At 44.4% G+C, this 25197-nt stretch overlaps 1 protein-coding gene across 1 annotated transcript in view; it reads right to left on the minus strand.

Moving 5' to 3' along the window:
• FAM124A (family with sequence similarity 124 member A) overlaps positions 1 to 25197 on the minus strand; it is a 48806-nt gene that overhangs the window by 17354 nt on the left and 6255 nt on the right. The window contains exons 2-3 of the mRNA XM_069467260.1: positions 23082 to 23113; positions 3133 to 3866 (exon numbers count right to left, since the gene is read on the minus strand). Coding sequence (XP_069323361.1) covers positions 3133 to 3866; positions 23082 to 23113 — 766 coding nt within the window. The remainder of the gene's footprint in view (positions 1 to 3132; positions 3867 to 23081; positions 23114 to 25197) is intronic.

The raw sequence follows: 25197 nt of genomic DNA on the forward strand, positions 1-25197 counted from the left end.
AAGAGGTATTTGTACACCCACGCTCACAGCAGCATTATTCAAGACAGCCGAGAGGTGGAGGCAACTCAGGTATCAACTGAGGAATGAACGGCTAAGCAAAATGGACCATATTCATGTAACAGAATATTATGCAGCCTTAAAAGGGAAGGAAGTTCTGACACATGCTACAATATTTGCCCTCTACTTCAAATCCCTTCTGTATCTAATTGTTTTTTATTAATCTTATTGCATGGTACACATCTTTATTAACCTCCTTACATCTTTTTCTTTTTTAAATGTGAGATCTACTTATAAATACAAGATAACATAGTCATATTCCCAATATATTTTTGACTAGATACTTCTCCTCCCTCCTCCTTCCATATAATACAGAGTAATTAACATGTTCATTTAGGGGAAGGAAGTCCTGGGGCAGGGAGGAAGGGCCTTTTCTCCTGTTTCTGTCTCTGTCCTGTTTTTCACCTGTGTGCTGCTTACACAAATGTTCAATTTGTGAAATTCATGAAGCTGTATATTTATGACATGTACTTTTCTGTATGTGTGTAATTTATAGTATTTTTCAATAAAGAGTAAACAAAAACACATAAAGAGGACCTAACTACATTTAAAATCCGATGTCAGTTTGGTTCTATGGGAAGTGGAAAGAGTCATAAAAGTTCTTGACTCCATGAAGCTGTGTAGCATTGGGCACTGATGCAATTTCCACAGTGCATTTTCCAGAGGGATCTCGGGCAACTCCTGATGCCAGTAACTCCCCACCCGCCTCCCTGCCTTTCTTCTCCAGTCAGGCAATGCCAAGAAGAAAGGTGAGGTAAGTTTCAGGAAGGGGACAGCTTCCTGTTCATTTATCAGATTTTGATAAAAAACTTTTCCAAATTCTTATAAGGGGCTGAGCAGCTCCCAGAAAAAACATCTCAGCTTTTCTCCTCCAGAGGAATTAAAATGGGAGGAGGAGGTCCCTGAAATATGGAATGTTAAGTCAATGGAGCAGGATGAGGAAGTAAAATGCAATCTATATTTTAAGAAAGCAACTAAAAACTACCCAGCCAAGATTTTCTTCAATGTGTAACTTCGTCCAACTGAACAAAAAAAAAAAAATTTATCTTAAAAGTTATAGTTGAAAATGGCACTTACGGAACATATACTGCTGAAGAGAATGTGGATATAAAGATGTGCTCTCAACCGCCCCTCCTCCCATGACTTAATCTTAATTTTGTTAAGGACTAAAATATAAATTTTTACATTGTTAAGTGACTTAAGGAGATGTGCAGGTACAGATCTCATACTAGCACAGAAGGCTGCTCTCCGCAGTGATGCAGTTAAACAGGAACTGTTCAAATGGCTGTTACCAAGAATTCTAAGGGGGCAATTTGTCATTTCTGTCCACATTAATTTAATTCCTCCACATATTACTGTTTTGAACAAAGGCCTGCATTCCTAAGTCCCAAGATACAAATCTTTTTTCTACTTCTTCACACTTTGATGCGCCAACTTCAAAAGCTAGCACCTGTATAGATTTTATAACCATTTAAATGTATGGATCTTCTTTGAAATATTCTTTCCATGGTTCCTTTGAGCAGAGCTCAGGCCAAGCTTTCACACTGTGTTCTTTCACTTATATCACTAGAGGGATCCAGAGGAAAAAAAAGTACTCTAATTACTGCAAAAAAGGAAGAAGTCACTTCAGAAACAGTCACATTCATTTTGGTCTTTTAGTATAAACAAAATTCTTTGCATTTCATTAACTTTTACTTGGTGCAACTGTATTATATTTTGCATAAAGAATTGGCAGTCTTCAAACACCAAATTTTTCTCACATTTCGAAAGGGATTATTGAGCAAATGCTAGCAGTTTACTGAATAATAAAGCAACATTACTTTGTTCCTTGTCTGTATAGTTTAAAAGGAAATCTGAAAATTATCTAGTTCTGATAAATATTAAGTATCTCAAGGTGACCTTTCTGACTTGAGAACTATGGCCTGGTTGCAGTTTGAACCAGTGATCTTACCTGTGCCAAATTCTCATTTTGTTTCCTGATATGTGGATTACTGTTCTAGTGTTTAAAGCCAAAACCAACAAAAATGATGAAACTTTACCTGTGATTCAAGTAACCACAATCCGTACCTCTAATGGCAACATCCCCCCAATTTGCTATCGACTTTGTCTTTTCAGATAGCCAAATGTGAAAACCGAGACACCAGAGGCGGAGGCTTTTTCGAAGAATAAAGCCCTATGTGCCTGGAACGGATTTACCTGTTACTTCAAGACAGCCTGGGTCTGGAAGCAGTTATCAGGTAAGACCAGGTGTAGGACGTTCTGTAATCTACATGCTGCATTTTGAATTCTAGTGTATAATTAATCATCTCTACTGAGTTTAGGACAATCACCAGAAGGATGAGAGGAGAAAGGGGGCTGGGGATGAAGCCAAGGTGTTCGCCAGGGAAGGACTAGGGCAGCCTACTGTGCTTCAAACGTATTCACTCACCCCTTCCCAAGCTTGGTGAAACGAGCAGCTCTCAAGGCATCACTTACTCCTTAAAATGTTTATGGGGAAGTCATTTTTCAAGTCATCACAGACTTTTAACAACCTACTGCCCAGCAGTAAAGGGTGGAATAGTAGAAGGCAGGGAGGCACCAGAGGGAAGAGAACAGGTATCTTCTCTACCGAATGTCAATATATTATATTTCACAATTCAGGTAGGTGGGTTTTCCTGAAGTTCCTCTGTGGGAGTGAAGAATGCATTGGTAAAACCGCCCTGAGCATGAGGGAGCAGATTCAGGAATCTTTAAGAACAAGCTCCCTAGGTTATAAGCTCATGTGAAATCCCCAGGAATCCCGGGTGTCTTGTGGATGGTCAGAGGGTGACAGAGGCACCTGGAAGAATTGGAAACATGTTTGCTTAGGCACGTGGCCCTGACAGCAAAATGGAAAGAACCAATGGGAAGAGGCTTTCATGCCTAGTCTGCTGCTTAGATCCAGTATGGCTACCTTGACTACAGAGGACACGCATCTCTCCTTTATCCAAACTCATCTCTCTGTGATAGGTATCACAGTTTCTGGCAGTTACCCGGTTTGTTTCTCTGTCCTGAAAACAGACAGGGAGACAGACAGACAGACAGACGTGCCCATACCTGCAGAAGGATCTTGTTCCCGTCGTGATCCTCCGTCTGCCAGCGCCCCTCACTGATGGGGCTGCAGGGGTTGGGCAGGAGAGGCACGAGCTCGCCGATGTCCCTTACTCGGAACTCCAGCACGGAGGAGTCGGTGGGGACCGGGCTCTGGTCACAGGGTAGTCTTTTCAGGGAGAACTGGATGTCCACGTCCAGATTAGAGAAAACGGGGAAGATGCAGAAGTCCGTTTTCTTCTGGCTGGGGGTCCGCCGGAGAATCAGCTCGTAGAAGCGCTGGCTGTCGGCGTAGTTGTCGTGGCTACAGTAGATGGTGAAGCGCACGATCTCCTTGCCGTAGTGCACGGGCCGGATGGCCCACAGCGGGGTCCCGGGGGCCAGCATGAAGAAGTCCTGGCTGCAGGGCAGGTAGGGCAGGAACCGGCCCTGCACGCGCTCCGTGTGGTGGTGGCGCCAGGGCGGCCGCTGCAGCGTGCGGTGCAGCTGCAGGATCTGCTCCTCGCCGTACTCCTCCTGCAAGAACAGCACCACCGCCAGCGCCGGCTGCGCGCCCTTGGGGGCCTTCCGCCGCCGCCGGCACGCGCGCCTCTCGGACACGCGGAACAGCGGCAGGTCCGGGTGGATCCACGCCAAGACCTTGTCGATGGCCTCCTGCAAGGGTTGGGACTCCCCTGGGTCTGCGATTATGTGGATGCTGACCAGGAATGGGTCCTGCGCCTCCTCCACAGAAAGCTCACCTGGGAGCATACAAAAAATGAATAAATGAATAAATAAACAAAATATGATTATTTCATTAAGGTGTCAGATGATGACATGTCTGGCCTTGGCAGGAAGAGAAGCCAAATTCTAACTGAACTTGACTCCATAATCTATGATTTTTCTGATCCCAAATTAATGTGTAAAAACCACTAGGGCAGCACGCTAGCAGTCAAAGATAAAAGGCCTATGGCCACCAATGCTTCCCAAGCTGGACAGTGTTAAGAAAACCTTGGTCTTGTATTTCACCAGGCTAAGCGGCACAGGGAACATCTGACTTTCTATTCACCTGTTTGAAACAGAAAGTCAAGTCTCATAATCTGGAAGGGACAGCAGGCCCATTAGAGAAGGTCCTGTAGCACCACATGCACACTATTTAGTATTTCCTGAAATAAGTGCAGTGCCTCACCCCATAAATGTTCCCTATACCAGCGCACTCCTCTGGTTTGCTTATTTCATGGGTTTATTTTGTTCATTCATTTAACACGGGCTCCTTCCTATATGCCTGGTGCTGAGTGAGGTGCTGGGCATACAGCCCAGGACAAGAGAGATGTGCTTGCCCCCTGGAGGCAAGCCATAATTGGCAGGTCGAGCCCTGGCAGGTGAGGTGTCCTGCGACATGCCCCCTATGGGGGTGGGGGGCATGGTCATGATCATCTTGCTGTTGGAGATGCGGGGAAGGACAACCTGGCCACAAGCACAGTGTTCTTGCTGTTGGAGCTTAACTGGGGCTGGTGTTGGGAGTGGAAGGGAAGCAAAGTGAGACCAGGACTGACCATGTAAGGCTGCCCTTTGGGCCTCTTACTGGGCCATATCCACCCAGAAGCCCACACATTCTGAATGTGGGTTACCTTCCCTAAGTCCTCTAGCAGAACATCTGAAAGTGTGAAGTTGACTGTTTTACTTGGCAACATTTCCCAGGGAGTGACACTGTTTGCTGGCCACACTGGTATATTTCTAACTCATATAACCATATCTTACTCTTTTAAAAGATTGCTCTATTTGCATTTATGTAAGTTTTAGGACTAATCTAACAGAAATCAAGACATCTTTAGGCCAGCTGTGACTTAGAGGGCTAGATTCATCTAGAATCTAGACCTGTGTTCACACACATGCCTCACAGTATCCACTAGGGGTGTCAGGCATAGAGTGATCACATGGTCAATTGCATGCGAGAAGTGTGGTGTGCTTTTAGGAACCACAACCTCAATCAAGTCGAAGGATGAAAGGTAATTTTTTTGAGGTAGGTAAACTAGACATTCCCAGTGAGCCCACAAGTCCATTTTGCCATACGTACCTGCGATAATATAGTTTTAATTTCATCAGATCAAAACCTGCCTGAATTTTCATTCCAACTCCGACATCTCACTTTAAAATAGTTCAGTTTGTTATTCTCTCTCATTCACTCATCCATTCACATATTTGTTGAGCAATGAATTTGCAACAGGCACTGGGAAGACAAGGAAGCTGGTACCACCAAGGACTATGGGAATATGTTTATATACTTTGGCATGACAGTGCTCCCTTTAGAGTTATGCAGTGCACAACCTGCACAACCACAGGCAGCAGCCCTCTAAAGAACCAGAAGCCACATTTGGGAACTTCATGACTTAGTTGGTAAGCATAGGCATAAAATATTAAAATTCAATCTGATATATACGTATAAGGAATACAACAGAATAGCATGTTGGGATGGGGTTAGATTCTAAAGTCACTATGAGGTAAAGATCACCTACAGACAATATTACCACTGAACGTCCCCTGAATTTCCCATAAAGTACTGGATAGTATTGACTTGCAACAAGCCAAGACAGACAGATAGATGTTTCTTTGGTTGAACACCAGATGAAATAATTGGCTTGCTGCAGGGCAGTGTGTAAAAGAATAGTCCATTTCTTTAAACATTAGACCCCCGCTCATCAAACCATGCCCTTTACTCTCCAAGGGGTTTCTGGGAGCCCAAGAGGCTTCTGGAACCCAAGGATGACTAAGGTAAGAGCAGAGTCAAGTTTCAGTTTTCCAATAATCATGGAGCAGAATGGCAGGTGGAATTATTTACATTGTCCTCCCTCTCTCCTTTCTGCCCTCTGGCGAGCATGCATTCCCAAATTTGTATGAGTTGAATGTAAGCACAACGCAACTCCGACTTCCTACCACATGACAAACGAAGGAGCAACTCTTTCTCCTGAGGGCTTCTGAGAAGGCTCCCTGGAGGTCTGGAAGGGTAAATGGCATCTCACACTTATGATATCCTTAAGTGTGGAGGAGATCACTGCAGGAAGAGGAATACTGTTTACGATGGCAGAGACAGAACTGTGCAAAAACAAGCACATTTGGAAGGAGGCAGTGAATAATTCTGCAACATGGCAACAGATGCAGCCAGAAAAATGGATTGGAGCCAAGTTGTATGGGGCCTCAGCTCAATTCAGTAGTTGATAAGGGGCAAAGGAAGGTTTTAACAAAGGAAATGTCAGGATCAGGTCAGGGGAAGCTGACTACAAGCACAGCAAAAGGAAGACTAGTGAAGGGTGGACAGGATATAACAAGGGTTTGGCAGTGTAGGAGATTACATTAGTGGCTCTAACTCTTTATCCTACTCTGTATCCTCACTCTCTGCCATGTGACTTTGTAGTTCCTCCCACAAAATGGGCGAAGTGTACTTCCTCACCCTTTGATTTTGGATTAGACCACATGCCTAGCTTTGGCCAGTAGAAGAGACAGCAGAGATATGTTTTGGCTTCTCTCCTTGTGCTTCTGACATTTCCATGAGGAGAACATGCTCGGGCTAGCCCACTGGTCCAAGGAAGGGGACGAGAGAGACATGGAGCACGGCCTCCCTGGCTAGTCTCAGCCTAGATCAGTCAATCCTCAAACACCCAAAGGCACATGGTAAGAACCACCCAGCTGAGTGTGGTCTAGATCAGCTGACCCAAGACACATGAGAAATGACACATGACTGTTGTTTCAAGCCACTGAGCCTGGGGCTGGTTGTTACACAGCAGTGCTTACAGATACAGACAGTCAGTGGGCAAACATAAGAGGCATGAGTTCACAGGCTCTTTAGGAGGCACATGTGGCAACAGAGCTTGGAGCCCACAGAACTGGAGGGTGGTGTAGGAAAAGCAGGAGAAGAATGTATCTTGATATTTCCAGCTTGAGCAACTGGTCTGATCTGATATTTAACTGAAGTAGACAGTGGAGGAAGAAAGGCAGGTTTGTGGGGAAAGATAGGGAGTTCCAGTCTGGCCTTGGCTTGAGATGCCCAAATGGCTTCCAAGAGAGATAGGCTTTGGCAATTGGATCTTTTTGTTGCTAAGGTAAAGGACTGAATTTAAGGATGGACCAGTTACTTTCCAACCATATTCTTGCTTTTATGAAGTTATCTCATAAGTGTATACCCCCACGTTGATCTAAATCATGAAAACTCATCATGATGGCTTAGAAAACAACTGAGACTCAGGGATTATTCTGGCCTTTTTCTTTGCTCTTCCCACCTGCCTGGCTTCTTTCCATTTTGTTGGACATTAATGCCACAATCAGCAGAAGGGCAGTTGAAGCAAAAGTGGAGATGATGAAAACCAGTGAAATTTTCCTCCGGTCAGTAACTTCAGTAAAGGTTAGAGAAGACACCACAATCACCTAAAATGGAGAGTTCACTTTTCCATAGTGCCCTGAACTCCCAACAGTAGAGACAAGTGACTTTGCTAAACATTAACAAATGGTCGATAGAAATGGAAAAGGATAGGAAAGCTTTGAACAATCTGGAGATAAAGAAATTTACCTGAGAAAATTACAGGTGATTTCTGTGAGGGGAAAAACAGACACGCAGAGTAAAAGGAGTATTTTGGAAAAGAAGTTGTCAGAGCAATCAGGTTCCTTTAACCATCCTGACCCCACACACAGGGTATGCAAGCACCCAGGTTAGATGACATGTTAGCTCACATGCTTACCTTCTTGGCATTCTACATGTATGAACTTATTTAATACTCACAACAACCCTTTTATAGGGGTGCTATAACTGTCCCCACTTTAGACAGTAGGAAATCGAGGCACAGAGAGGCGAAGCAGCCTGCCCAGGGCACACAGAGTACAGGCACTAACTCTGGCACATGAGGTCTGTGTGCCCACTCCGCCCAGGGCTCGAGGTGCCCTGTGCCAGTCTCCCAGCAGTGCGGCCAGCTGCCATCCTCCGTCCACATGGCCACGTGCTCTGCTGGGCCCCCCCGCACTGCTCTCCCGCCTCGCTCTGACTGGCTGCCTTCCCAGCCACCAGTCAACAGCTTCACATCTTGGACGCTCACTTCCATCTCTTTCCTCTGGCCCTGGGTCTCGGAGGAAGAATAAGCCAGAAACTGCCTCCCTCTTGGCACATGCTCAGCTCTTTACATCTCAGCATTGCCCTCAAGGGCAACTCGAACAGGCCAGCACCACAGGTGGGTGCACTAGTGAAAGAAAAGCAAAACAGTGACCCAAGAAAGCCCACAGCCGGGCGCGAGAGGCCTGGGTGTGAACAGGCCCAGGGGAAGGTAGCTTCTGAGCCCCCCAGCAGAGCTGTCAGGGAGATTCAGCCCTGTGCCACCTCTATCAGTCACACAAAGGTGTCCCTGAGAGCAGAAACAAAGGCCACGCTGCATGGAAGCCTGCATGGATGAGTGAATGTTTACAGCTCTGCAGGAGGGCAAGATGCCCAGCCTTGGAGTGAGGGGTGGGCTGAAAGGCGCTCGACCAACCACCAGCTCGCCTGGCAGCTCAGGAGCAGCCAAAAGCAAGTGAGGACGAAGGAAGATGAAGACTCCAGCGCTCCCTCTGCGCTGCGTGAACCCCGGAGAGGGAGGTGGCTAAAATCCTGCCCCAGAAGAGCTGAGGAGAATGAGCAGTGGCATTAGTATGCTCTAGCCATTGCTAGTGTATGCCCAATGCACATGACCTACAACACACAGGCTCAGAGAACCACAGAACGCAGCTCCGCACTGTCATCGGGTGCTAGGGTTACACACGCTCCAGGGAAACTGGCCTCTGTGGAGCGGGATGGGAAACCAAGTATTTGAGGGGAAGGAGTGAAGGAGTGAAAATGTGAATAATTAATTGTCACGAAAAGCCTCTACGCCTCCCTGGAGAAGCAGAGACAATGCAACTGTGGGATGTGCTCTGCCGTTATCGTATCTATTACACAGCTTCCCAAAGGACCTCAGAGAGCACCTGTTGAATTAGGGTAAAACTCAGACCAAAACCAGACCCGGCGTGGGACAGACTGCTCCACGGTTGGTTAGAGGGTGGGAGTTGCTCACATGATACTAACAAGGCTTTCAAATTAGTCTGTGCTTCCCAAAAGGAGAAGATTCTTTCTCCTGGGATTGTAAACAATTAGATTTTCCTTTGATAACATAAAACAAAAACAATGTTAAGGAAAGCGGCACAAGTTCAGGCCTTCTCTGAGGCAGAAAGTGCACTATTAGCCTGGGTATTTGTTACGTTTTTTTCCCATATTTCACCTCTCCTCTATATCCCTTTTTTGGACACTTAAATATAACAGAAAAATAATTTAGATAATAGCTACCCCTTATTTATGCTCTTATTACTGTCCTAAAAGCTTTACATATCCCATCTCCTTTTTTTTTTTTTTTTTTTGAGACAGAGTCTCGCTCTATTGCCCAGGCTAGAGTGCCGTGGTGTCAGCCTAGCTCACAGCAACCTCAAACTCCTGGGCTCAAGCGATCCTCCTGCCTCAGCCTCCCGAGTAGCTGGGACTACAGGCATGCGCCACCATGCCTGGCTAATTTTTCTCTCTATATATATTTTAGCTGTCTATATAATTTCTTTCTATTTTTAGTAGAGACGGGGTCTCACTCTTGCTCAGGCAGGTCTCAAACTCCTGAGCTCAAACAATCTGCCGGCCTCGGCCTCCCAGAGTGCTAGGATTACAGGAGTGAGCCACCACGCCCGGCCCCCATCTCCTTTAATCTTTAAAACAACACTATGACAGAGGTGTATTCTCCCCATTCAGCAGGTGAAATGTGAACTAACCTGCTCACGGCCATCTGGCTAGAGAACAGCAGGGGTTGTCTGAACCCCAGATCCGAGCTCCTCACCAGCTGCTCTCTCACCTCCCAAGTCCACCATCCGTCTAATGATTCTGTTGGGTTTTTGCCCCAACCCTCAGCCTGCTTGGCTGGGGCTCCGAAAGCAAGGCTTAGCTCCTCCAGCCAGCGTGGGTGGGCTGTCCCGCTGTAAATGCACGGACCACTGTGCCTGGGGGTGGGGTCGGGGAGCATCCTGAGCCAGAGTCTTTTGGAGGACAGGGCAGAGACTGCTGTCCCAAATGCTGACAGACTTCCAGATGCCGGACCTCCTGCTTGGCTACCTCAATGCTGCCTGCACCAGGACCCCTCACCGGGACCCCTGCAGAGAGTGGTGACTCTCTGCAGCCCAGGGCTCCACATCAGCCTTGCCTGCACTGTCTCCTGCTGCCTGGTGCCCACCAGACTAGCCCTCCTCCCAGAACCGGCAAACTGGTGTGTCCCCAAGAGCACCCACTCACCAATGGTGGACATGTCTCTCATTCCAAAGGGACTTTCTGGACAAATCTCAGGATATGACAAGCTCGGATACCCCTTTCTAGAATTTCTGGGCTATGACTGATATCACTGTCATTTTATCCCCAGTTTGTCACTGACAATTTGTAATTCAGTTGCAATCATTTATTTAATCAAGCAATGTTTACTGATCACCTACCAGGTGCCAGGCACTATAGGAAACAGTCTCTGCCTTCCTCGAGCTTCCAACCTAGTGCTGGGACAGACAATAAACAAACAAACATGTAGGATGAAGTTGGGTAGCTAAGCACTAAAGACACTTCACTGAACAAACACATGTCCAACGTGGGTATAGTAAGAGGTCTCCAAGGCAGCAGCCGTAAACATTTACAGTCAACTGAATAAACTGCCATGCACCATTCTGGTGCCAAAATCACTGCCAACACCTCAGTGTCCCGTGAGCCCCCGGGGAGGCTAACAGACTCTGAACAAGGGCGCCTCCAGCTGTTGCGGGCTATTTGGTTTAGAGAATCTGGCCCTGGAGCCTGGCTTGAGAACCTGTCTTCTCACACTCATGAGGTTGAATAAACTCCTTATTTGCATTTCTAAAGCCCCACTCAGCTTGGGCACTTGGACACAGGTCAGCCAACGAGGCCCACGTGATCCAGTGGCAGAAAACCCAGGTGAGATGGTGGGTCAGACACACAACACAGACACATCCAGGGTGCAGGCTGACAGTGTGAATAAAGATCAGGTCAGAAAGCAGGAGGGAAAAAGTTCTGGAGTGACAATAAACACAAAACCCCCAGAGAGGGCCACCCTCCCCCCACTGTGCGGCACGGCCTCCCAGGAATGCCAGAAATAAATGCCCTGGGAAAGGGGCCTCCAAATTCCTTCCTGGGAGACTCTATTCATCCGGAATGTAATGAATAACCTGCCTTACTCTCTTTTTTTCCGCAGTTTTTAAAGCCAATTCTTTGAAACTTTGAACCAATTAAAAAATTGTAAGCAACCCCCTCACCCTGCCAATATTTAAGATAAAATCTTTGACTTTCTTAATTCTTAGTAATTTTATAATTTTGACAAGGCCTTTGGTCAGCCTGCAACTTTGGGCTGCAAAATGGGCAAGGCTGGCCCCAGTGCCAGCCCCCAAATGAAGCTGAAATTAGATGCAGGGTTGAGAATAGTGAATTGTGGTGGCAGTGAGGTGACACGGTAGGACTTTTAATATAGGGGATCCAAACCATGTTCATAATATAGAGAATAAGGTTCTTCTCCCTTGGCCTGAATTTACAGAACTTTCCTGTAATCGAGGAATTGAACATAGACTAATATAGTTAAGTTATATCTTCATTGGGCAGAGGAGGACAATAAGGAATCTTTGTGGTTCTTGGACCCTCTCAAGCTTTTGTAAGAAGGATGCCTTTGCTATGACTGCAGTTATTTGCCCTCTCAGTTTTCATCATCCGCTGTAGAAACAATGCTAGGGGCCTGGATGTCTGATCTGTATTCCTGAGCTCATTCTGAAACCAGGACACTATTAAGAAAGAAATAATATGGAAAGTAATGCAGATATTTTAGATACCCTGCAGTTTTTCCCCTTGGAAATGGGACACCCATTTACTTTAAATGTATTTCAGGTCCATCATTCCGAAACATGCTCTCCTGATGGGAGGAAGAGAGGGAGGCAAAAGCCAGACACTGACCAGAGAGTGACAAAGAAACTTCAAATTCTGACACAGCCTGACACAAATCCAGGAGAGGACCAGGAGGTTGATACCTAATTAGTCTGAGGGGGCATAAATGCAGCTGGAAATGCTTAAACATATCTAGCACACTTATATAAGTCCTCAGGACTATCAGAATTTGAAAGTTTATGAGATGGTGACAAAGTATGACACACCCCGATGCACCTTGCTTAACAACATACTAAGGCTCTTCTTGTACACAAATTTGAGGGTTCAAAATGCCTGGAGAAACTACAGCATTTTATACAGAATCCTTTCTTCTCCTCAGTAATTTTAATTCTTTCTAAACCTTACTATGTGCTCGTCATCTTCATGTGTAGAAAAGTCGTCCTGAGAGAGTCAGGACCCCAGTAAAATAAAATACCGTAGACTTGGAGATGACACAGCAGGGCTTGGAAACAAGAGGAAGAGAATTAATATTCATTTTAGGAAATATTAATGGAAGAAAGCTACCAAAACAGAACAAAAGAAAAAAAGACAACAGAAGAGGAAGTTAGCCAAAACCTGTCCTGATCATCGGAGAACCGCAAGCTTCTTATTCTCAGTCTTACACCAGGGCTAGGGGGAGGCATCCGCACAATTGTATTAATGAAGATTTATTTTAAAAAGGGATTGACTCCAGCAGGACATTGGGAAATCAGATGAACAATGACTAGCACCGTTCTAAGACACTACATACATGTGTATAAAATACATCCTGAATGCTATAATAGAAAAATTGGCGTCGAAATCTGGCATTGGCTTTGCTCATGATCAAACTAGCAATGTAGGAAATGGAGCCTGCGGACTCGGTGTTTTGGCCTAAAACTCAGTGAATATTCCAACGCTTTGCCAATTTCAATATGACACTGACAAGTCTTCGGTCCTTGTTTCCAAGTCTCCTTAGAAAATATGTACCCTGGGGCCCATTTGGAGAACGCGCTTGCTGGACATGACTAGAAAGCTAAGGATGAGTGAGACATTCACTCCAGCCTTGTCGTGTTACGGATGGGGTCGGTCGGGCGACTGGCCCACGTCAACGGCAGGTCTAGAAAGAGAACGAACATCTCCCCATCCCCAGCTCAGGGCTCTTCCCTTTACACTGCAGCTGTGCCTGGCCCTTAAGTGCCCACTCCCACTAAAGGCCCCGAGGACTGCAAAGTAGGAGGAGACATAGCTCATCCTCATCTTCAGGGAACTTACAATCTAACTGAGAAAGCAAGACATTCACACATGACAAATATAAGAAAAGTACAAATGGGAGATGATGCATTCTAAATGATTCAGAGGATGAAAAGCAGAGATAATGACTAAGTTTTCCTTTCCCCTGATTTTCTCACCGCCTGGTGGCCCTCCACCTGCAGAGTCTGGGCTGTTCACTGCTTCTGGGAGGGTGGCGGCAGATAAACCCCGTAATCAAGTTTCTGAATTTTTTTTTTTTTTCTAACTTATAGCAGAGGAAATAGTCTTGAAGGCCAAAGCTCTCTACTGTAGAAGCTGGGATTTTGGAAAGAGAAAAAAACTTTCTGAGCCAAGAAAGGCTAAAAACCTAGAGCAGAGGGTTCACACCACGAACCAGAGGACAGAAGGACACGTGAGGCTGCAAGGGTGACTTTTCTAGCTCTGAGGGTGTCAAGTCTGTGCCTCTGATGAGAGGACGAAGACCGGAAGGGACCTGAACAAAGTCTGTAGCCCAGAAGGTTTCTGAGAAAGGGTCCTGGACTGAACCTCTACTGGGCTGAGCCCTGCAGGGGCGGGGACCCCCGAGTAGAGCAGGACTGTGCCTTCACTTGCCAGGGAGGTGAGTGTGGCAGTTCAAGAGTGAAGTTCGACTCAAGTATAGAGAAATACAGCAGTTCTGCTTTATACTTGAGCTTGTGACTGAAAATTCATACTCTTCGAAACAGAAGGTTCTTACAGAAGTTCTCAGTGGGTACCAGAAAGTGTTGACGGTGACCCTGTAAGCACGCCATATCACAGGGAGACCTCCAGCGTCTCAGGCCAGCTTGTCTGTGACCCCACACACTTCAGCCTCACTATCCTCAAGCCTAAAGCAGTGAAATATTAAATATGGAATCGTAAAGAAAGCCCAATTCTCCCCATCATTGACAAAGGAAAGACTTCTTTTTTTTTTTTTTTATTTCATCTTATTGTTATGGGGGATACAGAATTGCAGGTTACATACGTTGCCCATGTACCGCCTTTCCCCCCCAAGTCAGAGCTCCAGGTGTGTCCGTTCCCCAGGTAGTGCGCGTTGCACCGGAAAGACTTCTTGACTATTCTTGTTATAAAAATGAAAATCAGTCTTCCAAGCACAGGGAAGATAGCTCAGCTTCACCACCTTTTTGTGCCAATGATAATGTCAGAAGACATCAGGGTCTTCTGACATTAAAGCGGGGAGTGAAAGTCCATGGAACATTCCTTCCCTTCCATAACCAGAGAGTTGTACAAAGCAGAAGTTTAATACACATGGAGGAAGGAGAGAAGGTTTAGAAAGAAAGAACATGACTGATGGGATCCTCTTAGTTGTCTTAGTCAACTCTGAATTTTCTAACCTTTAAAGGACATGACATGGCTTTCTGCACAACACTCTCCAGCTACTTCCAACTTGATATACCAGCAGAGGTTACAGGCAGCAGTACGGACATCAAATAAAGACAGAACTGTCTACTGGGGTGGGAAATGTCTTCCGTGAAGCCTGTGCAGAGCACTCGTGGCTTTGCTGGGGCCCTTATGCTGCATGTGGTGGGAGCGTGATTGCCGTCAATACCGACTTCCAGTGAGAGAAACAGAAAAGACTTCAACCTGTTGGTCTGCGAAGCCTGAATGTCTCCCCATTTATAACCTACTCCATATGGCAATTTTTGCTCACTGTTATTGTTTAAAATATCTATCCATGCACATATCTATACATATAATCTTTTTTGTACATGAAATCATAATTTTTGTGAGGCCGGAGCACTCTCATCCATGGCCGTGGGACACTGAAATGGTACCTTTGGAGGATAACCTGGCAATACGGATCAGAAGCTTTAAAAAATACATACACTTTTTTTACCCCCAGCAATTCCAAATGTAGGAGTTTATCTTAATAATGAAGGATATGCACAAAGACCTAGTACAAAGACGTTCTCAGCAATGCTGTTTATGATAGTGAAAAAGTGAACGCAACCTACAGGACCAACATCAGGGCACTGGTGAGTACAGTACAGCACAGAAACACAATGGATACGGTATGGATACTCAAACTATCGTAGAAGTAAATTTCCTGACATAAGATGTTCACAATATAGTTAGCGAGAAAACTGTACTATAAAACAATACATACAATACCATTTTTGGTAAATTATTACTAAAAATTCTATATAGAGAGAATTATACTATAGATCAGAAAATACAAATTAGCAAAAAGAAGAAAACCCAGAATTCTACCATCCAGAAATAACCAGTATTCATAATTTTATGTCGTGTCTGCCTTTATAGATTTTTTTTTTCCTGAGAATCCATTGTAGAAGGGGGCAGGGGTGTTCCAGACAACGCTGGGACCCTGGGAGACCAGATGTCTGTGAAGTACCACTTTAGCTTCTCAGGGGGAAAAAAATGCAGTCATGAGCAGGCTGCCTCCATTTTTCTTTCATATCCTGGATGGAAATCAACACCCCCTGTGTAGCTGAAGTCACACAATTAAAACTTATCTTTGAAGCCAGAAAGACTACACCATATTTTTTTGGAAACGGATGTCAGTGTAGCAACGCATCAAAGGAGTCGTCTGTGTAGTGTATTGTGCTCATAGTTTGATTTCCTGATGCGTATCGTTTTGGTTATTGCTTTTTTTCTTATCAACTGTCAAATAGTAATACTGTCTAGCGTTTCAGGCTCCCATTCAGAGGGTTCTGAATGTACAGACCCCAGACCATCGAGTAACAGTCTAGATGCACTCACACGTTCAGCTTCAGTAGCTTCATTCATCTCAGAGGTTTCGTCTGCTACTTCCATGGTCCTGTAGGTAAGGCTGCCACCTGCTTCTCAGACAAACCCGAAACAAACACCTCTAGCTTGCCTCCTAAACGGCACATTCCATGTTTTAAAATAAACTACTCTTGGTAGAGGAACACAACTCTTTCTTTTAAATTATCAAGAAAAAATTTTAAATACTATCAAGTGAAAAATTTTCTCATCTAGACATTATGCAGATCCTAGAGCCTACAGATTTGAAAAACTAGAATTTAAAAGTAAGAGATGTGGATAAGCCACATGTATCAGGGATGATTTAAGAACAAGCTTGCTTAATGGGGAGAGGGACTAGCTTAGTGCTCTTCAAGCTTTCAGTCCATGCAGCTCACCTGACTCAGGAGTCTGGGAGGGGCCCAGGATTCTGCATTTCTAACCAGCTCCCTGGTGATGCTAATGCAGTGGTCCCTGGACCACACTCTGAGCAGCGAGTCTGCCAGTGTGGTGATTTTATGTGCTGTGCCAGGCCAGGAACACCTTCCCCGGGCCGCAGACAAAACATGGAGTGAGTGGGATACCCCAACCCACACCAGCCAGCGTTCTGTGAATCTGAGGCTGCGGCGGCTAAGCCTCCGCTTGAGTAGCTAAAAAACCCAGACCTGCCATAAATGACACACCCAGGCCTGTTGTCTTTTTATTTGTGTCATCTACAAGCTACATGCTAAATCAGACCGGACAAGGAAACCACACCGATCTATCCATGTGCACAGCATCTTAGTGGTTTCTCACTGGTCTCTGCAGCCACGACCATACACCAAGATGGAGCATGTTATCACCGACACCACTGTCTAGCACACAGCCAGCCACTCATGGAGAGCCTCATTTAGGACTGCAGACTTGTTCCAGCCACGCGGCAGCTTACTCTGAATCTCCTTTGAGACGATTCTGCACATGAATCTGCCTGCTGTGCCAGAACGTGGTCTTCAATGTAACAGAAATGGGAGCAGTTCTCATCTGGGGTTTATTTGCTGGAAGATGCGCACTCAAGTGCTTCTAGCTCTGCAGAGCAGTAGAGTGGAAATTCAAAACCCCATGATTTTCCTCCACTTGGAAATAAGTATACCACCTCCCCAGTGCCTTGATTTGTTCTATATCAACTGATGGATTTCTAACAGTACATCAAACAATATCATTAGTATTACTAATAAGCCCTTTGGGAACTGAGGAAGTAGGAAATTAATGAAAATAGTGACGGACTTGAACTGAGATATTCAAGTTCCACAATGCGCTTTGTCTAAAAGGTTACATTCTAATTTAGAGAATATTGGTGACTTTTCTTTTGATACTTTCACTGTGGGAGGGATGTGAAGCTGGGGATGCAGTAGGTAGATTTTGAGACTTTTTGCAAACCTGTGTATGTTGCCAACTCCATGCTAATCACAAAATTAAGCAAGTTCAATAGCTAAAATTGTTCTTCAAGAGGATTAATGAATAGATTTGAGTTTTGCCTAGATCTTACAGAATAAGACTCTGAAAGAATATCTGTTTTGAGAGAGAAATGAAGATGATAACTCGTGCAGATGCATCAAAGTTAAACTGCCTACTATCACCTCTCCCAAAACATAAATCATCCTTTTTTGGAGACATGATAAAAACTGGCTCTAAAATGAGCAAAATGTGTTAGTAAGTTATAATCTTCTCTAATGAAAACACAAAGGAAATAATAATAGATACTTCATTATTCCAAGTCTGAATTTAGCTCTTGGATATGGAGACACAGATCATATATATTCACATATTCCCCACCAGTGATGAGTTCTACAGTATGTAATCGTATCTTTTCCACGTGTTACTTTTAAAGCTCCTATATTTGCTTATCACAAATTTAATTGCTTAATTAAATAACAATGAACTTATCTTTCCCTCCAAATGCTGATGGGTTGGACAAATACCGTTAAAGCCAAAATCAAAACATATTATGCATCAGTATCCTGAAATTGCAAGGAAATATTGAAACTACTAAGAAACTCAAGGGAAAAGGCAGCATTTATGTGGAAAGATACGCCTGTGAGAAAAGACGGCTCCAGGAAGGGATGAGATGTCCTCCCAGACAGAGGAGCGAGGCAGAACTGACATGCCTCCCGGGTGGCTCTGGACCAGCTACAGTGCCTTGCAATTAACCAAGATGCCTGGACTTTCCTATTTGAAAAACACCTATGATCCACCTGACCCTTTTCCCTCCAGATGAGTATGTGTTCAGGGGCCCAGAGCACTAGCTGCACTAGTCAGGGCTGCCCTGAAGGGCAATTCAGAGACATGGTGGCCCAGGATAGCCAAGGGAATAGAACGCCCTTGAACGAATAGCCTGTGGCAGCTCTGGGCCAGCAGGGAGGACATGAGCAGGAAATAGGGAAGCCACTGGATGGACAGAGCAGGAAGCTGTTAAGAGAAGAGGGCAGGAATCTGAGACTCAGGTAAATTGAAGAACAAATTTAGTGACTTCCACCCACCCATAATATGTGCCCTTTTTGTATAGCTGGGTACATGTTCTTGGGCTCAAATCAGCACAACACATTGTTCATGGCCATTTCTCCCATTTCTGCAGACACAGAGAATCCCTCAGTACATTGCCAGGGACCAGAAGATGCCCTCTGGATCACTTCACCTGACCGTTTAGCATTTGTGCTCTGAAAAGTAGGAAGTTCTTTTCTGCCACCACTGGCAGCGTCTAGGCTGCCAGGTGAAGAGCTAATGACCGTACTGAGTTTTAAGTGGGGACAGTTTTAGGACCAAAATTAGGAGGGCAAACAGAGAAGATCCCTGTGGAACAGCCTCAGAGAGAGAACTAGTTAATTCTTTGACTACCTCCTATTGGCATTATTCTGGGGCTAGATATCCTCAAGAAATGTCATACTTTACTTTCCTAAAAATATAATTTCAAGCTCCTGGCATCTTCTAAGAGTAATTCTCCAAGTATGACTATAATCCTTATTTGAATGGAATATTCAATCACACATGATGGGAATTTCATTAGTATTACGTGGCAGCGTTGATTTTTTTCCCTGGCATAATTATTGTTTTTCTCTTATTCTGTTTATAAAATTTACCCCCGTTTATTTAAATCACGTAAGAATGCAAATTGTACATAGCGGCTTGATGATCTTCTAACCAGATTTCTGGAAAAACAACTTGATTCTGAGAGTATAAATTAAATTCATCTTCCTTAGCAAGTATTATGATTTACTGAGATCTCCCGAGTGCCAACAGTGTGTTGAGCTTTTCAGAAAACATAAAGGAAAAGCCTGCCTTCCCTGTCAATCTAAAAAAGGCAAAGGAACCAGTTGCAACTGGAAAAAAATTCACCAAACAAAACCAAGCTGTCCATTAAGGAGGCCCCTCAGCCACCTCCCCCAGAGCTGGACGAGTCAGTGAAGTGCGATTCTGCGATCCATGAGGTCAAGGAAAAAAGGGTGATGCCTGACGATCCACACGCCTGCCCCTGCCCCAGACCCATGCAGTTCCTTGAGGGGAGGGGGACAAAAAGCTGCTGCTGCCTCTCACCACACTCTACTGCCTCCGACTCAAAGGCAGCTCCGCACTCAGAGAGGCTCGGACTCCAGAGAGGATGCCCAGGCCTCCAGACTTTTCTTCTGGTGCAAAGAGACAGCAAAGAGAAAAGGTCTAGACACCTCATGCCTTCCCTTTCTCTCTTTTTAAAGGAGTTTCTAAGACATTCACATCTTAACATCCTAGACCTTCTGCAAGGGTCCTTAGAGGCTTCCCAGCCCGACCACCTCATTCCACAGGGGAGGAAACTGAGGCTCAGAGAAGTAAACGACCAGCCCGAGAGCACATGCCTGATTCTTGGGGGAACCCAGACTAGAAGCCAGGACACCTGACCACGCCAGTGCCCTTGTGCCTTTCCCCTCGGTCATGACCTTTCTTTCTGTCCCCTCGGGGCAGGCAGCACGAGGAAGCAGCCCTCTGCACTTTGAGGGAAAAGACAACTAATGTACAGAGTGACTGACTGGTGTTCTCTGGAGGGAGCGCTCATGACAGTTCCTAATAAAGAAAACCCAGTCCCACCAGCAGTGTATGAGTGTTCCTGTCTCTCCACATCCATGCCAGCATGTGTTGTTTTGGGATTTTTTGATAAAGGCCATTCCGTTTGGGGAATGGTCACGCTTGAAGGTGCTGACTCGGGGAGGGCGGGATGCGAGGAGGGGATGGATATATACCTACATGATGAATGCAATGCGCACTGTCTGGGGAACGGACACGCCTGGAGCTTTGACTTGGGGGGACAGGCGGTACATGGGCAACGTATGTAACCTGAAATTCTGTATCCCCCATAATAAGATGAAATAAAAATTAAAAAAACAAACAAACAAACAAAAAAAACCCAGCCATGGACAAACAGGCAAAAAGGGCGATGCTAATGCTAGCTCACCCCGAGGAAGCCTTTATGCCCCTCCGCTGTGCACACAGGAACAGACGGGTGAAGGCGAGAGTGAATGTTGAGTAAGAACCACTCGCAGACACAGAACAATCCACTTTCTGATAGTGAACGATTAGAATCAACTCTCAAGTCCCAAATGGGAATCAGGAATCACTCAGTGATAAGCCAGCTAGCTGAGGGAAGCTGACAACAGCAGCAGAATGACAATGAGATGCAGAAGCTGCTCCCAGGACAACAAACGGGGACTGGGACGCTGCTGCTGCTGCCGCAGGGTGGCCCCGAGCCCTGCTGGACACAGACAGTGCCAGGCCGGGTCGACGGGAGAGTGACCCTGCAACCCAGACGTTCAAGATAAATAACAAAACTATTACCCTTCTCTCTGCTCAGCCCCTGGAGTGTGATTACCTAGTTTATGGGGAAATATTATTTTAAAAATCTACTTGGAAAATATTTTCTCTTACTGTAGCACTGTCAAATCTATATTTTAAAGAACAGATTTAAGTGGCAATGTAGCCAAAGAAAACAACATTTTCCAGACTCCCCTGTATCTAGGGATAAACATGTGACCAAGATCTGGCCAACAGAGATAACCAAAATTACTGGGTAGAGTCTCTGGGATAACTCTTTAAAAAGAAGGATGACTCAGCTGGCAGGTACCTTCTGCCCTTCCCTTTTCCTTCTTCCTGCCCAGAACAAAGATGTGATGGCTAGGGTGGAGGCAGCCACGTTATAACTCTGAGGCAAGCCCAAGGATGGAAGCCAAAAGCCGAGAATGGTGTAGTAGAACAATTAAAGGAGCTTCTACGCCAGACCTGCACTGCCTCCTCTGGACTTTTCTTTTTTTAATGTTAAAAGAAAACAATCCATACTTGTTTTTGTTTTTGTCCATTATTTGTAGCCAAATACATTTCCTAACTAAAACGCATACATACATACATACTTACTAAGAGGCCCTGACACTGAAGAATGAGGCTGGAACCACCAAATATTTAAAGCAAAATGGAAAAACAATAACAAGGTATTGATCCCAGCTGTACTAACAGAAATTCCAGCTCAGAGACTGCAATTAAAATAATGGAGAGGAAAACATCCCAAACCAAATTACCAGTTTTGATGACTAGAGAGGTGCTTTGTTATGACCCAGAGGACTGATTTGAGAGCTACAAATTGAGCAAAGGCTTCAGGCAAGTATTTTTGAAAAATCATTTCTTAAAGAAATGTAGCCTCTGGGCAAAACAGTGGAATGAAAATGGTGGCCCAGAGAGAGAGAGAGTTCAAGAGAGCTTTCTTTGATTTTAGGAATGCAAGAGCTTCAGGGAATGAGTGCAAATCACTGGAGCATTATTCTCATTATTACTAATGGTTCTTAATAACTAAGGGGCAGTGCTGGGTCTCCAGTTGGCTGAAATTGACCAGAAATTGCTAGTTGCAGTTATACTAATAATGAAATACATTATAATTTGACACTAAATTACAATCCCAGATACACAGCTTTCTGCACTGTCTCTTATTGCAAAGGCAAACTAAGCATCAATACATAGAATAATCCAATTAAGTGTCTCTCCATTTGGGAACTATTTAGAATTGAGAGTTTAACAGGATAGTGAGATAGGGCAAAACAATTCGGTATTTACTGACTTTAAAAATCAGGGCTTTTTATTGTAAGACAATTATTTCTTGTTATTTTAAAACAAGTGTTCAATCAATCTGAATGGCTTTGGTCATTTATGTAGTAATTTTAATCACTATAAATTCTTTCTAGGTTTGGGGCATAATTTCCCATGAGTACATTGACCTGTACTTTAATATTAAATATAAGCACCTTTTTCATGCTCAGAATGGCTTTATAAACATATTCCCAATCATTTTTTTTTCTTTGTCATATATAACAACCCTGTGTAAGCCAGGAATTACAAATACAGGGAGATGGATTGATAAAAATGTCTATATTCCTTTTAGCTACACTTACATGGAAAAGTGATAGTCAAATTCCCTAATTATAACCTGCAGCAGTATTGCTGTTAACACACTTTGCAGGATTTTGTCAGAGATAGATGTTCCCTCCACTGGAGAGAGAATGGCATTTGCCTGCAGATGCAGAAGTACGTGGGAAGAGATTTGCCAAGAGATGAGCTGGAGCAACCCCACAGACCTGGCGGCTGTGCTCTGAGCTTTCTGCTCTCCTATGGGTAGCAGGTATTCGATACATGTTTGCTCAGTGAATGAGCTGCCTTAGATTCTTCAGAGAAGGTGTTCCCAGAAGCACCCACAAGCAGCTGGGTAAGCCTAGGCTACGTCCTTCAGCCTGGGTTTCTGTAGGGAAAGTAGTGGCATATCTTGTCTTAAAATTAAGGTGTGATTAAATTCTCCAGGAAAAGTCTCCACCTCCAGGTTGGGAACATCCTGTGTCACATTCTTTGGCAAGGATGGCTTTGGTGATTCTTACCTACCCTTGAAACATGGACACACAGATGCTGTCTCGGGGATGGTTAAGACAATTCTAAAAGACATGTAAAAGATACTTACTGCTGGTGGAGGACAGGTGGCTGTAGTCAGACCTGAAACACAAGACCTCAGTGTTAGTAGGATTCCTTATGCAAATGATTTATTCAAGCCAGAATTTGGAAGTCAGTTATAAGTAGCATTCAACTAGTGAAGAAATGTCACAAATTAAAAACCACAGTGCTGAGGCTCATTTTGTGCAAAATAAACTTATGTCTGAATTTGAAAGCGAAACTTCAAAGATACTGTAGAAATCTGGGGTCCTTCACACGGGCTCCGTGGATCCCCCCCACAGGGGTCAGGAGGTCATTTAAATTTGCTGGCAAGTTTTTGAATGGTTGTTTATTTTTCTGGGAAGAAGGCCCCAAGTTTTCAACAGATTCACGGACTCACACATTCACTCAAAAATTTTCAACTATTGCAAATGAGCACCCTCCAAGCGCTAGCACAACACCATGGGGAAATGTTTTCTTGCTGACAGAAGCATAAGATCCCAGAGAGAGCAGAGAACCTGGGCTGTGAAGGCTTTCACATTCAACGAAACATCAGGAAACACAAAGGTGCCATGACTTCAGGTCCACCTGAGAAGCCAGCCTGCTGGACGTTAGGGTAACAGGGTGTGGGCTGTGATAGGGAAAGGGAAAAGGCAGGTTTAGGGTTGAGGTGACATTACCCTTTCGCTTTCTATGCTGAAAAATTAGCTGCTGGCGCTCGGCCTCTGTGAGAACAGGGATCTGGCCAAGGATCTGCTTAATCTCTACTACGTTTCTGCCCTACTTATGTGACTGTTAAGACTTCCCTCTCTGGCAAGGAATTTGGTATGGAAGCTATTTAGTTTCTTCCCCCAATGTCCCAGAGTCATTCTCAGTAGGAAATTAATCACTTAAGCACATAGGGATTTATTCTGCTGTGGTGGTTGGCGGATGTAGTTATGCAAATAAACTGCTTAATTATGTTTAATTTTATAGATATACACTCCTTTTATCTCCTTAGTCTCCTGTTGCCTTTCTTGAATCATCCAATTTTCACTCCATCGAGTTTACCACATTAAAAAAGTCTATAAAAAACTTTTTTAAAAAAATCTCAAGAAACATGCCTCTTACTAGTTAAAATAACCTACGTTGTACATAATGATGCACTGATTTATTGGTAGAAGAACAAAATGGAAGAAAAACAGCATGTGGTTTTCTCTTTTTCAAGTGAAATACTTTAGCAGTCATGGAATCACTGAATTTTAAAACTGGTAAGAATAACAACTGCTAACATTTGCATATCTCTTTATATATTACAAACTGCATTCACATATATCCAGTGCAATTTTTTTATTTTATTGATTAGGAAACTACAGTGATACTATGTGTAAGGAGACCAGGAGCTGAGGAATGATGAGGGCTTGGACTAAGCGTGGCAAGGAAGAGTCAGAAGGTAGAAGGGATTGGCTAGGACACGGTGACACACTGGCTAACAAGAGAGAGAGTTAAGGCTCCGTACCATCCTGAAACCAGGATTTTTAACCCTAGCACTGGTGCATTAAATTCTTTCTGGAATCAGTCAGGACATAAACTTCAGAACACTTAGAAATGTAACTGTATATAAATGCAGTGAATGTTCAACAAACATCCACTGTGGTAGATCCAATGGGAAACCAATTCCATTACAATACAATCATCTTAGGATGATCAGACTTTAAAGAAATTTCATGACTATTCAAATATAACATACAGTAAGAACGTTGTGCTATTGCTATAGCTTTTATTCTTAAAAATGTGTCAGTATTTTCAGCTAGGATTTTCCAAATACTCCCGAAGCAGACGGTATTCACATATGCATACATTTCAAGATCTGCATACAGATGGATATGTATGTAGAATGAAATTTACATTTGAGACATAGTTCAAGAATCTTAAAGTGCACGGGTATTTTCACATTTTAGGACAGGTGCTAGCATAACTCATGCCCCTCCATGAATCAATCCCTCCATATCTCTCGTGACTAAAGGCACCACCGGGTCAGGCTTGCCAACTGGTCAGTCTTCTGACAGTCACATTCGTCCTGCTCCAGTTCCTTCCCCATACAGCAGCTAATCTTTGCAAAGCACAAATCTGATCATGTCTCTCTCTCTGGATGAAATTCAAGCTCG

Source organism: Eulemur rufifrons, chromosome 4 (genome assembly GCF_041146395.1).
Source record: "Eulemur rufifrons isolate Redbay chromosome 4, OSU_ERuf_1, whole genome shotgun sequence".
NCBI lineage: Eukaryota > Metazoa > Chordata > Mammalia > Primates > Lemuridae > Eulemur > Eulemur rufifrons.